Raw genomic sequence first — 16688 nt, forward strand, 5'->3', positions numbered from 1 at the left:
GAAGGGTTAGGGGCAGTAATCGCTTACCATCAGGTGAACCGTACGCTTGTTTGTCGACCTAGTCGTATACAAAAAGACCGATCTCTAAAGACTCACTTGGGCACTAAATCCACAGAAGAACGCGAACCAAAAGTGGCACACGGTGAAGGCGAAGTTCTTGTAGAAGAAGTAGCGCAGGAACTTGCACATGCGGTAGTAGGACCAGCGGCCGTGCACCAGCAGCAGCCGCTGCAGGAAGCGGAACTGCGCGATGGAGTAGTCCGACGCCAGCACCGCCTGCATGCCCTCCTGCCCCGATATGCCCACGCCGATGTGCGCCGCTGGACCATTGGCGCAAACTCATTGTATAATAGTTATTTAAAAACATCATAAACAGGTATGAAACAAATTGCACAACTCCTACATAGCGTTAAGTAACAAGTTTCAGTGCTGGTTTTAAAAAAAAAGACTGACCAATGTAGCGCAATGAAGGTGACTGTATTATTACACAAATTGCTAACATATTAAACACATATATTTATATTACAGAAGACTTAACTTTGATATGTTCAGTATTTCTTGTAATGTTGTTTTGTGCATCGCGACATTTTCGTCGCATGATGATTTATTGTTTTTTGTTTAAAAAAACTTTTTATATCATACAAAATATGTTTCTCACGAAAGGAAATAGTTTACTTCGCTTAGCGCAACAGTTTGTAAATACACATGAAAAATGATTTAACTGTCAATTTGTAAATGTGACCCAATTATTAGCAGATACAAATTTCTATTATATAAGCTATATTTAAAAGAATAGTTAATACCTTTTATCATAGAAACATCATTGGCTCCATCGCCAATAGCTAACGTGACCGCTTTTCTGCTTTTCTTTATAAGCTCGACGACCATCGCTTTTTGTAAGGGCGTCACTCTACAGCAAATTACTGATCGACAATGAAGGACTACGTCGAGAAATCTGAAAATATTAAAACCATATAAGATCAGTAGATTTCTTTTTTATTATACTTTAATTGACAATTTAGTAAATTTGACAATATTTCGCATTATTGAAATTCCAAAAACAACGATACTGAAAACGTTACTTTTGTCGTTTAAACTTTTTATTTAATCATCCATTTTGAAATTATTTATTAAATAGGACGGCCTTCAAACCAGAACAAATCCAATAGTAGAAGCCCAAGACGCTATAAGTATTTACTCGAGTATCATGGAGACCTATTGGATTATGAAGACTGGAAATTAAAAAGAAAGGTGTGTAGTCAATATATATTTTATATAAAAAAAAATGTATGCTCTTTTAATGGGGATAGTAGTACATTTTTTTTAAATATTAAAATTTTCTAGGCAAGTATTCTAATTAATTTTACCCAAAACCTAATTACTGACACAAAATTTAGAAAATTGAACAGAAAAACAACCAAACAGTACTCACTTTTCCTCGAGCTTCGGATGCAGGCAGTGCACGAGCGAGTGCCCGTTGACGACGATCGCGAACCCGTTGCTGTCGTCGGGGTGCTCGTGAGCGACTGTCGCGCCGCCCGCCGCGTACTCGTTGCTGAAACATGCGACCGCCACTACCGTCACTGCTACCACTACCACCACTGCCACTAAACACCCTATTACGCTTCAGCCTGTAATATACCACTACAGGGCATAGGCCTCTTTCCCCATGTAGGAGAAGGATCAGAGCTTAATCCACCACGCTGCTCCAATGCGGGTTGGCGGATATATTCCCTACCTATGAGTAACGATCGCTATCAGGTGTACATGATAACAACCGGGACCGACGGCTTAACGTGCTCTCCGAGGCACGGTGGGGAGACCCACTAGGACTGCACAAACACCCAGACCACGGCAAACAGCTGTATGGCCAATACAAATGTTTGTCATGTGCGGGGATCGAACCCGCAACCGCCAGCGCAACAGGTACAATCCATGGCTGTGACCGTTGCGCCAACGCGGCGTCGGCAGGTTAAAATTAAAAATGTCAGCACTTAATATCAGTGCCGATGACTATTCTATTGTAACTTTTTAAATAATTACGTTATTGATTGATTGATTGACATTATAGGAGAAGGGAATCATTTAATTATATTATTACTATAAATTATTATTTTCTTTTATTCAATATATTTCCCCATTTTTTATTAATAAGATGTTTATTTATGTTATAAGATATTTATTTATTTATAAGTTATTACATTTTTAAATTTATAAAAAAGAAAAAAATATTTAAAAATATATAAAAAAGAAAAAAAATAGTCAGGTGGCAGATTGAGGCCCAGGCCGCCGTTACTTAAAGCTACAGGCTGAGGGACCTCCTCACAATGCTGGCTGTTTCAAGCAACACTGCCTTTTGAACCTGACCCCCGATACAACAGTCACGTTAGAGTTTCTTAAGTTGTTGGTCGAAACTCTTCGCTTATAGACTATTGACCGAAAGAACAATGGGAATGATTATTATTGAATCTATATTCTACATGCTGGTAATCCCGTGGGCAAGGTCTAAATATTGAACTAATTTTTCTTTTTCCGCCTTTTCGAGACTATCGTCACGTGGAACGGTAATGTCAACATTAATTGTTCGGCGCGTTGATCGGTCTTTTAGCACTGTAGGTTTCATCATCATTACAGCCTATACAGTACACTGCTGGACATAGGCCTCCACAAGTTCACGCCAAAAATAACGTGAACTCATGTGTTTTGCCCATAGTCACCACGCTGGGCAGGCGGGTTGGTGACCGCAGTACTGGCTTTGTCGCACCGAAAACGCTGCTGCCCGTGTTCGGCCTGTGTATTTCAAAGCCAGCAGTTGGATGGTTATCCCGCCACCGGTCGGCTTTTTTAAGTTCCAAGGTGGTAGTGAAACTGTGATATCCCTTAGTCGCCTCTTACGACACCCACGGGAAGAGAGGGGGTGGCTAAATTCTTTAGTGCCGTAGCCACACAGCACAGTTATTGTTATTGGCTGCAGTAAACCTGTCAGTGACAATAGTCTAACCCAACACACACGACCATTTCCAAGAAATGGAGTTGGGTTATACCTATTATACATTAGGTAATACTTGAAGTAAAAACTTTGTGCCCCTTTTTACGAGAATAGCGCGGACTGAGAAGTATGAAATTTTGCACATTTATAGTTTATATAGAGAAGGAGTACAGAATGCTAATTTTTTTTAAATTATGCATAAAAAATACATTAAATCAATAAAAAAAAAAAATTACACACACTACCATGTATTTGACACACATACACACATATACTCTTTTGTTTATTATTATAGTATAGCCTTTGACAACAGAATATGTATAGTCAGTCAGTCAGTATAAGTATTGTCTTTGTCAACATCAACATCATCATCATCATTTCAGCCTATCACAGTCCACTGCTGGACATAGGCCTCTACAAGTTTGCGCCAAAAATGGCGTGAACTCATGTGTATTGCCCATAGTCACCACGCTGGGCGGGTTGGTGACCGCAGGGCTAGCTTTGTCGCACCGAAGACTCTGCTGCGCATCTTCGGCCTATGTCTTTGAAAGCAAGCAGTTGGATAGTTATGCCGCCATCGGTCAGTTTTTTTAAGTTCCAAGGTGGTAGTCGAACTGTGTTATCCCTTAGTCGCCTCTTACGACACCCACGGGAAGAGATGGGGTGGCTATATTCTTTACTGCCGTAGCCACACAACAGAACCTTATTAATTTTCAAATTTATAATGTTTATTAATTATGGTCAAATTTCACCATTGGGCACTGTAATAAGGCAACTCATTTTAAACGGTATTATTATAAACTGTAAAAACAAAATTTAAGCATGGTTACTGTTTTAGCAGACCACAAAATCAATAGACATGACTAAAATAGCAATTAAAGTTTTTAATTGTATTTATCCCATACACTTTATAAAAAAACAACACAAACATTAACGGCAAATTAGCAATAGCATGGTCACAAAGGGTAAACGTTATTTACGGGAGTAAATAGAAACATTTACTTTTAAAACTCTTTAAAATTATAAATAAGAGTACGTCAGCGATACATGGAAATAACTGTATCAAAAGTTGACTATTATACACGATTAATAATAATGCGAGGTGTGATGTAGTTTGATTGGTGATGTCATCATATGTCGTTTTATTATTATTTGTAAATTAGTTATAATTAAGATTTGGCTCGTTTTTTTTTTACACATTTTTATACTAAATCTAAAAATCAGCCAATCAATGTTTATATTTTAAAAAAATCTAAATTAGGAGATATGAATACTTTTTGAGGTATCATTAATAATGCGTATTTGAAAGTTTTACAGTTTATGTTCCCAACTAGTATGTTATGACTGGTATCAGCACTCATCTCGAAGAGGATTGATATCAGGCTAAAGATGTTCAGGGACTTAAGGTACATATGAAACGCAAAGGCAGAGCTTAATAAATGCCGCAAATATATTTGGAGTCAAACGTTACATATGAAACGCAAAGGCAGGGCTTAACAAACGAGGGTCGCAACGTCACCAGCACACGATAGCATACAGGCGGCTAGGGAGGGGCGCGGTACCTGTCCGGCTGAGAGTTATGTTCCCACCTAAAAGTGACGACGGACACGGCGGGCGCGTTGAGCTTGACGTTGGCGGCGCGGCCGGGCGACGGCCGCGGGCCCGCGCCGTTGGCCTCCGAGCGGCCCGGCGCCTCCGCCGTGCCTGCAACGCCGCCTCACGCTTTACACATGGCCGCACAGATCTCAGACACTCGATCGCTCACTTTATGATATTTAAAAAATTATTATCGAAAAACAATCTTATTACAAACAACATACAATATCGAAGCTTTTGTTTTTTTAATATTGCAAATCAAAACTAATTGGATTATTTGATTATAGCCTCCACCACCATAAGGTTATGGTCTGATTATTTTTTAATGTGCGTAACAAAACGGATCGATTGAATATAGGAACTCGTATCGTTTTCTAACGTTTACGCGAATTCCACTCATTATAATGAAACGACTTTTTCGGATTTTATCGCGGTTTTCGGATTAAGCCGTAAATCCGCATCATGAAGGTATAGGAAGTGAGTAAAGACAAGCCGTGCTGGTCACCGTGCGGCAGGAAGGTGTTGACGACGCGGATGGAGTCGCGGCACTTGGCCAGCTGGCGCTCCACGTCGTCGTGCGCCGCGCCGTCGATCACGAACACCTCCGCCATGTCGTCCGCCAGCAGCTGGCACGAGTAGCCGATGTTGATCGCCGTCTCTGGGGAGAGGGGTCCGTATATCATATTTATTAACTACGAAATGTACTGACCATATGTGTATACACGGTTGTCTGTTCTTAAGGTAAGTTAAATGGTAGTTTGATATCAGTTGAATTATTCATATATTTTTTTAAAATAAATATGTAACAAACTGAGAATCAGGAGAAGAATCATATCCTCTGGCATAAAATACTACCAACTACGTAAATGGGCCAGTCAAATAGACAACAACTACATTGAAATTCCTTAGCAATTTATTTAATCAGTTCAGGTAAACCTAGTTAGTCATATAACGATTATTTAAGTAAACGTTTTATTTCATCGTATCATTATTACCTTGTTTATCGCCAGTTAGTACCCATATTTTAATTCCTGCCATACTAAGATTTGCTATTGTTTCTGGTACTCCATCTTGGAGTTTGTCTTCTATTGCTGTTACACCTGCAAAATTGAAACAAATATTAACATACCAGAATCTTACGTTTAGAATTTAGATCGACCAATTTAACCTTATGATCGCAACTTAGTGAGTCAGTTCTGGGTTACAGGAAGAAGTTACTGAAATTTTCAAAATTATTTCTCTAATCTTTTTATCTCTTGTCAATTATATTGACGTTGTTGCAAAATTAAAGCCGTCATATATAATTTTAATTATATATATAATAATTAAAATTATAATTATATGTAAAAATTATATGTTTTTTTTCTTGGCATAGCGACTAAACGGGGAAATGCTGCCTGCATCCTTGGCACAATTCTATGTGGACATGATGACCAAAACTATTTGTAATTATTTAGTTTTTTTTTATGTTGTGAATTGTAAATATGTATAATGTATAATAAACTATTGTTCATTTATTTTTTAGTTGTGGAAGATATTATAAAATGATATATAATTTATGTGGCGTAATTGTGAGGTTAAAAAGGGAGGCAAACATCTTAACCTTAGCGTATTAACATATATGATGAGTTAGTTTTTTTAAAGCGACAAAATTTTTTTTAAGACCACATTCTTATTTGTGTTTTTTTATTTAGTGATGTTTTTTCATGTAATTTTACGATTTAAATCGTAAGTAAATTTCAGTCGCATCAAACATTGAGCGGCGAGTGCACAAAGCGCAACAGTAGTGAGGCGGCCCTACCCAGCAGCGCCAGCTCGGTCTCGATCTCCTCGTAGATGGCGTCCAGGCGCTCGTCGCGGTCGCGCAGCGCCAGCGCGGCGGCCTGGTGGCGCCGCTTCCACTCCGCGAAGCCGCGCTCCTCCAGCGGCCGCCACGCCAGCGCCAGCGTGCGCAGCCCCTCGCCCGCGAACTTCTGCACCAGACCTCACGCTTAGCGGACCCCACTCTCCAAACAAAACTTTTTTTTTAATGTCACTAGGTCGGCAAACAAGCGTACGGCTCACCTGATGGTAAGCGATTACCGTACCTGTAACACCATAAAAGGAAGCATCGCAAGCGCGTTGCCGACCCAATCCCCAATCCCCCCAGGAGCTCTGGTCACCTTACTCACCAACAGGAACACAATACTGCTTGAAAACAGTATTATTTAGCTGTGATCTTCTGTAAGGTCAGGTACTACCCCAGTCGAGCTGCTCCATATTTTGAGCATGAAATTCCTGCTGTGCCCTACCTCAGTTAAAACTGCCTAATACGAGTCATAGCGACGACCACCAATCGACATAAAAGACTTAGTTACGTTACAAACTTAAGTGACGTTCCCAGTGTCATCCAGCAACCTTAACCTAGTCACAATATGTATGTAGTATGTGTCTAATTTCACAGCAGGAATTTCCTGCTCAAATTATGAAGCAGCCCGACTGGGGTAGTACCTCGACCTTACAGAAGATCACAGCTAAATAATACTGTTTTCAAGCAGTATTGTGTTCCTGTTGGTGAGTAAGGTGACCAGAGCTCCTGGGGGGATTGGGGATTGGGTCGGCAACGCGCTTGCGATGCTTCTGGTGTTGCAGGCGTCTATAAGCTACGGTAATCGCTTACCATCAGGTGAACCGTACGCTTGTTTGCCAACCTAGTGAAATAAAAAAATAAAAAAAGGTAGTGCACGCTAAATCCTAGTGTCTCGGTAGACATCACCCTCCTATTATATCATTAGCTTTATTAAACGTTTTTTAAAACGATAAGTTAATTAATGTCCCCAGTAATCTGTATGGCCAAAATATTTGTCGTGTGCGGGGATCGAACTCGCAACCGCCAGCGCGTAACGCGTCGTCATACTGTCATGTGTCGTACATTGTATTAGATAAAGTAATTTAACTTTTACATTATGTGTACGGTTTCATGTTATAGTTTAACATTTTATAACAATGGATAAGAAAAACATTACTATCATAATTAAGTTAAACGAACTTACATTTAAATGCTCTTGTGTTTTTGATTTCACTTCTTCCTGACTGCTACGTTTTAATCTGTCGTATATTACATTATCAGCACCTTTAGTATATAACCTAATTTCACCATCCTTCTTCAATATCACGGACATTCTTTTTCTAACATTATTAAAATCTAATATACATAACAACTCATACACCTGAAACAAATAAAAATATATTAAAGAAAATTACATAATAATAATCATAACTATAAATTCAAAGTGACAGAATGTTACCTCTGTTTTACCCATAACTTCTATAGTAATCGTATTGGGCGAGCGTTCTCTGAACACAAAACCAAAATTTCTCGCCGCCGACACTAGTGCCGCCTCGTCCGGCGATTGTGCCTGTAATAAGTCGTCAATAAGATGATCTTCGTTTATTCTTAAAATGATTACTTTTTTAGACAATACCTGTACTTGGTCAAAACACGTTTTTATTAAATTCTGTTGCTCTTTTTTTATAAGAGTAACGAGATAGCGAAATATTCCCTGTTTTTGTAATGTGTACGCTCAGAACAGTACTCTGTTGTGTGTCATTTATATATTAATGTTATAAAGCTGAAGAGTTTGTTTGAACGCGCCAAATCTCAGGAACTACTGGTTCGAATTGAAAAATTATTTTTGCATTCGATAGTTCATTTTCTGAGAAAGGCTATAGGATATATAATACGGTGTGAAGTCGCGGAGCGCCGGTAGTAAATAAAGCCTTCAGTACCTGGTACTCGAGGCGGCCGTTCTTCTGCTCGGGCATGACGGTGTGGCAGAGCGCCAGCAGACGGAAGAAGTCGTACACATGGCGGTCGCCTTGCCGGACTGCCTTCAGTAGCTTCGAGTCGAAGAACTTGAACTCGGGCTCGTACTCCGGGTTGTCGGAGAAGTCGAGAGGTTCTGTGTTCTGTCGTATGTGAAGAACGGTTACTTTATTGCTTTCTGTTTTTTTTTTAATATTTGGAAAATTGAAACATATATTTTTTATTTAGCTAAGACAAGACTAATAAATTAAAAAAAAATTCATTCGTTGATATCATAAAGATAATTTCGACGATAAATATTTGTTATATTTACTTACAACGCAACAAAAAAACCATATTGCTACACAATCATGCAAAATCATGCAATACAACAACAAGTATACGAATCGTAACAACATGCAACTTTGTGAAGTATGTTAATGAGTTAATCATGTACTAAGAGAGAGTATGTGCAGGATTAGTCATATAATGTTTAGCACAGTATTAATTGCGACATCGATCATCGATTTTATATTTAAGGTTAGTGTACTTTTACTTCTAGTAGTGGGTTTAACAGGTTATATTTTCGAAAGATACCGAAGAGAATAAAGGTTTACAACAGCATAACTCCTTCTTATAATCAATTTATTAGTGTATAAGAGAAATATTAATTTGAAATTTTAAATGTTATAGCGTTTACTGAAAGATCAATAGGGCTATTATTTAGTATCATAATCGTTAGCGTTAGCGAGAGAAATTTAATAATACGACTCCGACACATCATACTACGAAGAGACCAAGCCGAATCGCTAACAGAATCTTGACTCGTGCGACCCACCTTTGGAAACCAAAAGGTTTCAAATGTAGAAAGACTTACTAAAGCCGCGTTGACGACTATTTTTACGCAATGAGAATTAATCATCGTCACTTTTTTACTGCTCGGTCCCGAATCATTCTTGACAAAAGAATGCAGCTTCATGAAAATGATTAGATTACGTTGACGTTCCCATGTGTTTAGATTACTGCTTGCCGACGAAAGATGATCCCGAGAAGGGATACGAGCACATTCAGAGATAATGGATTCTTAAGGCTAGTTCGCATTAGGCTAGTAGTTTAGAGGAGTAGCGAATTATTAAGTATTTAAACTATAATAGCAACAATTTGGTCGAGAAGATTCGAAAGAAATTTAATCAAGACGACTTCTAGCATACCTTGGTCAGTTTTGCTTTACAAACATTTGTGTACCATTCCCACTGGGTTGCAAGCGACACTTGGGTAGGATCGAGCGTCTTATACTTTATTTTTTTGTGTACATAGGTTAAAAAGTTAAAAACAATAACTTGACACTAAGCACAGAGATATTAAGACAGCAGCGTGCTCAAATCCTTCTTCTACAGGGAGACAGAGGCCTACGCCCACTAGTAGAATCTTACAGGCTGAATTGAGCAAGTCACTAGCCCAATGCGAGCTGGCCTGGAGAGCGTCAACGCGGCCAGTGGAGGGGGGGGGGGGGGGGCAAGAGTCAAGGGGAGCGTCGGGTGGGGTGAGCGTACGTGCGCGTGCGGCTCGGCGCCGGGCGTGCTGCGGCCCTGTTCGTGCTCCAGCTCCAGCAGGCGAGCGCGCGCGCCGCCGCCACCGGCTGCAGATCCCTCTGCACGCCTGCGCCCGCGCTGCGTCACACACCCGTCACACTCGCGTCACACACGTCACACACGTCACACACGCGTCACACGCGCCTACCACCCGAACGTGCCGCACGTGCCGTTCGATTCATATGAGTTGTCACAACATTATAACAGTTTTTTTTTTTTTAAATAACTGCGGAGTTTCTTGCAGTTATTCTTCTCGGCAGAATCTACATTTGGAATCGGTGGTAGCTTCAGATTTAATGATGGTTAAAATTCTAATTTGTAAAATATCAATTCGTAGGTGTTTTTGAAGCCTATTATTACAATAATATTATTTTTAACTTTGATTTTATCTTACCCGGAGTTACCCTATCCGTGTTGTGGTGTACTTTGTAATTGTTTTTATGATGTCGTTCACAGCGTACCACACGCGCTGGTCGTGCAAGCAACATATGCGTCAATCACACTTCGATATTTATGAGTCACCCTATGTGTTCTGGTGTACCATGTACTTTACTCACTTGTTTTGTTAAAAGGAATACTGGTGATTTGTTTGAACGTAACGTATAAATTATCGCGCGTTTATTTGTAATTTGTGCTGCGGTATTGTGCATGCAAGCTCTAAAATACTACTAATCGAGGTAGATGGGTGGTAGATTCGTGTAAAAATACTTTGTTATGACATTATTTTAATTGAAACGGTACTGCGAGTGTCGACGAACTTAGGTATAGGCAGGCAACGAGAACGAATCGTTTCGAATTGATGGTCAATGCATGAATAACAAACGAGTGTTCACATATAAATTATTCAAACAAAATGACATAACAAACATACACGTCTTTCAACGAGAAACATTAATTGACCACAGAGGCTGACCGCCACAAATATTATATTGCCACTCAGAATCAAGAATACAAAATCGCAAAAATTCAAAACATGCAAATAAATTCAATTCGATAATACGTGCTATTTTCAAAATGTATAGAACTAATCGCTCGCTCATATTTATTGTGTTGATCATCTCGAGAACAGCCTACATGCAAGTCCGCCGTGTCTTCTAAAATATTTAGTGCCTATCTACTCGTGAAAATATTCGGTAATCTGGTTGATTGTAAAAGCAGTGTAACTTACGTCAGTGAGTTCGATGGCCTCGCCCGTGTTCTCGTCCACCACGTCGCCGTAGCTGATACCGGCGATCGAGCACTTGTTAAACGTCATTATATTTTGCGTTAATGTGCCGGTTTTATCAGAGAATATGTATTGGATTTGACCTGAAAAATATACGAAACACCTCATGAAAACTGAATTAGTTGTGTACCCATTACTTTCTACAAATAAACTTAATTTTTATGCAACTTACCAAGTTCTTCATTTAATGTTGTAGTACGCGCCTTAGCCGCTGTTCCAGTCTTTTCGTAATACATTTTTTCATCCCAGTTTATTAAAAAACTCTGCGCAAATCTGATTACCTGCAAAAACAATAAAACTATGTGATTATCGTAAAATATATACGCATTAGCGCTACCCCTAAGCCGGCTGACCTCTCTAATGGTCATTAATCTATTTATGAACGAGCTCGATCATTCCACCCCAACGGAATAAAAGTTCTATTTTCGAAACAGTAATTTAATATAAAAATGAGTGTAATCGATCTTTTACGTTGAACGTTATGTTCAACGTTAAAAGGAAAAGTTCAAGTGCGAGTAGGTACATCTCGCACTTCCGTAGTTCCGGTCCCAATTTTTATATTGAGATGAAACTTAAATTTTTTATTAGTCAACCGTGATATGTATCGTGCGTGACGTGCATCTGCAACGTCACCGAATTCCATAAAACTAAAAGTGTTGAAAATTTTAAGCTTTTCTTTACATTTTCAAAAATCACATTAGTCCAGTGACTTATCTCGACAGAGATGTACTACCAGAGATACCAACAGTGGAATCTTAGTAAAAGTAAGTTGGTACTACTGGATACCCTTTAAAAAAGTTTACTCACCTCGACGGAGACGTACAACGAGATGGGCACGACAGTGTTCATGACGATCGCGTACGAGAAGAATACGAGGAGCGCTATCACGATGGCGCCCGAGGCGGGCTCTGCGGGCACCAGCGTGTCCCACGGCAGGTAGGCCTGGAAGTAGCGCCCCACCAGCCACTCCCACACGCCGCACGCCACCGTGCAGAACACGCACATCGACAGCAGGAACAGCACTATCTGGGTGTGGACAACTCTAACTGACGATTGCGCTTACACTTTTAGTCTAACTTTAGGATCGCACTGACAGTTACGTGTAGTTTAGTAGTGGTGGTCAGCGCGAGACGTTTTAGTATCGTGTTGATTTCCGCTAAATACGGACTAAAAAAATTATGAGTTCACTAACTAACCAAGTCACGTGTAGTTTAGCAGTGGTGGTCAGCGCGAGACGTTTTAGTATCGTGTTGATTTCCGCTAAATACGGACTAAAAAAATTATGAGTTCACTAACTAACCAAGTCACGTGTAGTTTAGCAGTGGTGGTCAGCGCGAGACGTTTTAGTATAGTGTTGATTTCCGCTAAATACGGACTAAAAAAATTATGAGTTCACTAACTAACCAAGTCACGTGTAGTTTAGCAGTGGTGGTCAGCGCGAGACGTTTTAGTATCGTGTTGATTTCCGCTAAATACGGACTAAAAAAATTATGAGTTCACTAACTAACCAAGTCACGTGTAGTTTAGCAGTGGTGGTCAGCGCGAGACGTTTTAGCATCGTGTTGATTGCCGCTAAATACGGACTAAAAAATTATGAGTTCACTAATTAACCAAGTCCTAGAATAGAACGCTCAATGAAGGCAAAGGCGCGCTTGCAATTGTCAGTATGACAGCTATACGTTATTCAGAATGGCTTTGTTGTTCATAAGTTTTGGGTGGTTAGCGCCGACGGTCAGCGTGCGGCCAGACTCCGAAATCAGTCTAAATACTATCGCTGCTAGTGAACGTTAAAACTTATCACACATTGTAGTCAAGTATTTATTTTCTTATAGATTGAAGATGTCTATCTTTTGTATGTTAGAAAAATTACGAACTGCGTGTTGTACTTCATTTTCGTAGAATTAAATTTTTTCGTAATGCGGTTCATCCCTAAATAATTCCGTTTTGACTTATCCTTCTCCTAGTTTTAAAATATATTCATATTAAATTTCATCATATCAATATCACCTTTGGCCACGAAAGTCTAACAGCAAACAGACTTAATGTTTAATATTACCGTACTAATCCGTACAGATCAATAAAAATGATTAGAGATTGGATTTTAATGTGACTTATCACAACGATACCATATAACATAATTAAGTCTAAAACATAACTTATGCCGTTAAATAATAATTACAAACAAAAATACATGGTATATTTCATACAAAATAACTAAAGAGATAATGGACTGACAGTTTTTTTTAAAAGTAACTGCGGAATTTTAGCTGTCGAATTTTATATGCAGAATCTACATTCTGAATCGGCGAAATGAAGCTCCTTATCAAATACATATAGGTAATTATTATTTAAAAAAAAATCTATAATATAAATGAGAAAGGGACTTAATCCCATACTTACCCCTATAATAAGAAAATTAAGTAGCCTATCTATGCTGGTGCGCTTGAACTTGGTCTTGCCGGAGTTCTGCATGAGCTTGGTGTCCTTCCCCGCGAACACCACAACCCCGTAACACCACGACGTATTCCGAAGCACGCAGCCCCGCAGAAGGATTTTGTCATTATCCAGCGAGAAGTGCTGGTCGCGCCAGCTCAGCGTACCTGTAATAATTTACTCATTATTGTACCTACACAAATAAGGAGATTACAATTAATTATGATTGAGGTAGGGCAACGCAGGATATATCCAGCTCAAAATCTGGAACTGCCCAACTGGGGAAGTAGGTACCTCAAACTTACAGAATATAACAGCTAAATATTTACTGTTTTCAGGTAGTATTGTGTTCCTGTGGTGAGTAAGGTGGCCTGAGGTCCTGGAGAGGATCGGGGGTTGGTCGACAACACACAATGCGTTTGGTGTTCTAGGTATTTATAGAATACGTTAACCGCTTTTTTTCAGACCCGTAAGGTTGTTTTCCGACCTAGTCGAATAAAAAAAATATACTAAAAAGTTTTTGTGCCAACTCCGACACGCGACTGAAGTTTACTCCTTAAAATAAAAACACACCTTACTACTTACATACCTTAATATATAAACATGAAATTTTTTCAATAATTCATCAATATAATATATATAAATTACAACAATACCACTAAATGTCAACATAGTGATTGTAAATTAAAGTCTGAGTCGAACGTTCAGTAATGTTTAATTTTTGAATATTCATCATATTACAATGAACCCAATTAATTATGTATTTGTATCATCTTACCTTAATCTTAAGAATTTTGTTACGACAAGCAATTAAACATTTAAGGATCGTTTTAAGGTCGCTTCTACTTTGCAAGATAAAAGCGGATTACATCAAGCTTAACATATGTTGTATTGTAGCACATTTGTATTTAAAATGTTAGTTATATTTTTATTACATTGTAAGGGCCAAAATAACATACGTATGGTCCATAAATTATATAACCTTTTTGTTCTGTATCTTTAACCCATTAATTATATAGGAGACACTGTTTATCTAATAATAAAAATTATCATTAACTTCGTCATATCACGATGATCATCTGACGACGCTTTGGCGCATCGTTCTCAGGCCCTGGCCTGGAAGTCGCGGGTTATATATCAGCTCATAGTAAATATTTGCATAACCAAGATGATTGCCATGGTCAAGGCGCTTGTACTTAAGTACAGAGTTTCCGGCCCCCGAATGTGGAGTAAGACGGACTGCGGGTCGTTGAGTATGAGATATTCATTTATTTATTTTATGTAATTACTTTTAATGTGTTCAGCCCTAAAAAGAATTATTTTCAAACAAACGTAATAATGTGTTTATATTTGAGGAATAAAAGCTATTACGAGTGAACAATGCAGAAACCAATTTCCATCCGTCAATTACTATCTAATTTAACAGCAAAATCATCGTTTAGTTATGAAACCGCAGCTCACAGCGCAGTTCTGCAACGTGATTGCGTGTATGAACTATCACGCCGAGCATCGTCACTAGTGCCTTATATTAACCAACTTCCAAAAAAGGAGGAGGTTCTGATTTCGATTGTATTTTTATGTATGTTACCTTAGAACTTTTGCGAGGGTGGACCAATTTCAATGATTTTTGTTTTAATCCACTAGAGGGCAATAGCAGTTTATTCTTTATAAATAATTCAGATCAATCTTTTTTAATCGAAAGCTGATGGTTGCTGTGTGGCTACGGCACTAAAGAATTTAGCCACCCCCTCTCTTCCCGTGGGTGTCGTAAGAGGCGACTAAGGGATAACAAGGTTCCACAACCATCTTGGAACTTAAGAAGCCGACCGATGGCGGGATAACCATCCAACTGCTGGCTTTGAAATACACAGGCCGAAGACGGGCAGCAGCGTCTTTGGTGCGACAAAGCCAGTACTGCGGTCACCAACCCGCCTGCCCAGCGTGGTGACTATGGGCAAAACACACGAGTTCACGTTATTTTTGGCGTAAACTTGTGGAGGCCTATGTCCAGCAGTGGACTGCATAGGCTGTAATGTAATGTAATGTATGATGGTTGTCTTGCGGTCCCATTTAAATATGATCGAGATCTGATGACTACTTTTTGAGTAATCTTTGATAACGCGTATTTACTTGACTATTTTTCGTCTACTTACGTTGTTGCACTTGTCAATGTAATTGAAGTCGGTTTTTTTCGTTTGCCAGCAAACCCAATTATAATCTTACTAATATTATAAATACGAAAGTTTGTGAGGATGGCTGGATGGTCGGGAGGATCTTTGTAACTTATTGAAACTTGGTACACAGATAGCTGGAGAATCTTCCATATATTTACATTTATGGAATCGGAAATTACGCATGTGAAACCGCGCGCGCAGTTATAGTCAGCACATAAATCTCTGATACGATCTCAGGTGCAATAACTTAATGACATAAAAGTTATCATTTACGTAATTGAATAATGAATCGAAAACAGGTTTTTAAACATTTAAAGGTTGCATTCATTCATTGCTATTTAAATAGTTATGTAAGTGTTCTTAATATATGTGGCTATTTTTGTGTTATGCGGTCACCGAGACCGGTAATCGTTTGTAACACTAAATCATCTATAATTGAGTTCCTGAATAAAGAAATGAATAAAAGGCAGGCTAAACAGCTGAGGGACGAAGGTAGGGATGCTGGCTTTTATCTTTACGTCAGCTACTTTACGTCGATTTTGTGTTTGTGAAACTATTTAAAATACAAATACTGAATTTATATACCTTCAAATTTATTAAGTAGATTGTTGGGCGTTTCGCAGACGATCTCGCCGTCGAAGGCACCGAGTTGTGCGTCATCCTGACCCATCGCAGCCGTCTCTAGAAGGCACTGACGACATTTCAGATTCGTCTCTCTAAAAATAAATAAATTTGCATTGTCAATAAAATATTTCAGTACCTTTACCATAAATGTCCGAAACAACGTTCAACAATTTACTTTATCATATATACAATTGTATAAAGTAAATAAAAACACGTAGCATATCACACTTTGACGATATACTTACAAACATATAAAATGTTTATATAACGA

At 38.9% G+C, this 16688-nt stretch overlaps 1 protein-coding gene across 1 annotated transcript in view; it reads right to left on the reverse strand.

The window, feature by feature from the left end:
* LOC123658898 (probable phospholipid-transporting ATPase IM) overlaps positions 1-16688 on the reverse strand; it is a 41009-nt gene that overhangs the window by 2438 nt on the left and 21883 nt on the right. Inside the window, exons 5-19 of the mRNA XM_045594188.1 lie at positions 16379-16509; positions 13587-13786; positions 11994-12212; positions 11359-11467; positions 11130-11269; positions 8354-8533; positions 7873-7983; positions 7618-7794; positions 6387-6558; positions 5581-5685; positions 5091-5243; positions 4552-4693; positions 1433-1555; positions 804-955; positions 97-320 (exon numbers count right to left, since the gene is read on the reverse strand). Of these exons, the coding sequence (XP_045450144.1) occupies positions 97-320; positions 804-955; positions 1433-1555; positions 4552-4693; positions 5091-5243; positions 5581-5685; positions 6387-6558; positions 7618-7794; positions 7873-7983; positions 8354-8533; positions 11130-11269; positions 11359-11467; positions 11994-12212; positions 13587-13786; positions 16379-16509 (2338 nt within the window). The remainder of the gene's footprint in view (positions 1-96; positions 321-803; positions 956-1432; positions 1556-4551; positions 4694-5090; positions 5244-5580; positions 5686-6386; positions 6559-7617; positions 7795-7872; positions 7984-8353; positions 8534-11129; positions 11270-11358; positions 11468-11993; positions 12213-13586; positions 13787-16378; positions 16510-16688) is intronic.

The sequence above is a fragment of the Melitaea cinxia genome, chromosome 13 (assembly GCF_905220565.1).
Source record: "Melitaea cinxia chromosome 13, ilMelCinx1.1, whole genome shotgun sequence".
Classification (NCBI taxonomy): domain Eukaryota; kingdom Metazoa; phylum Arthropoda; class Insecta; order Lepidoptera; family Nymphalidae; genus Melitaea; species Melitaea cinxia.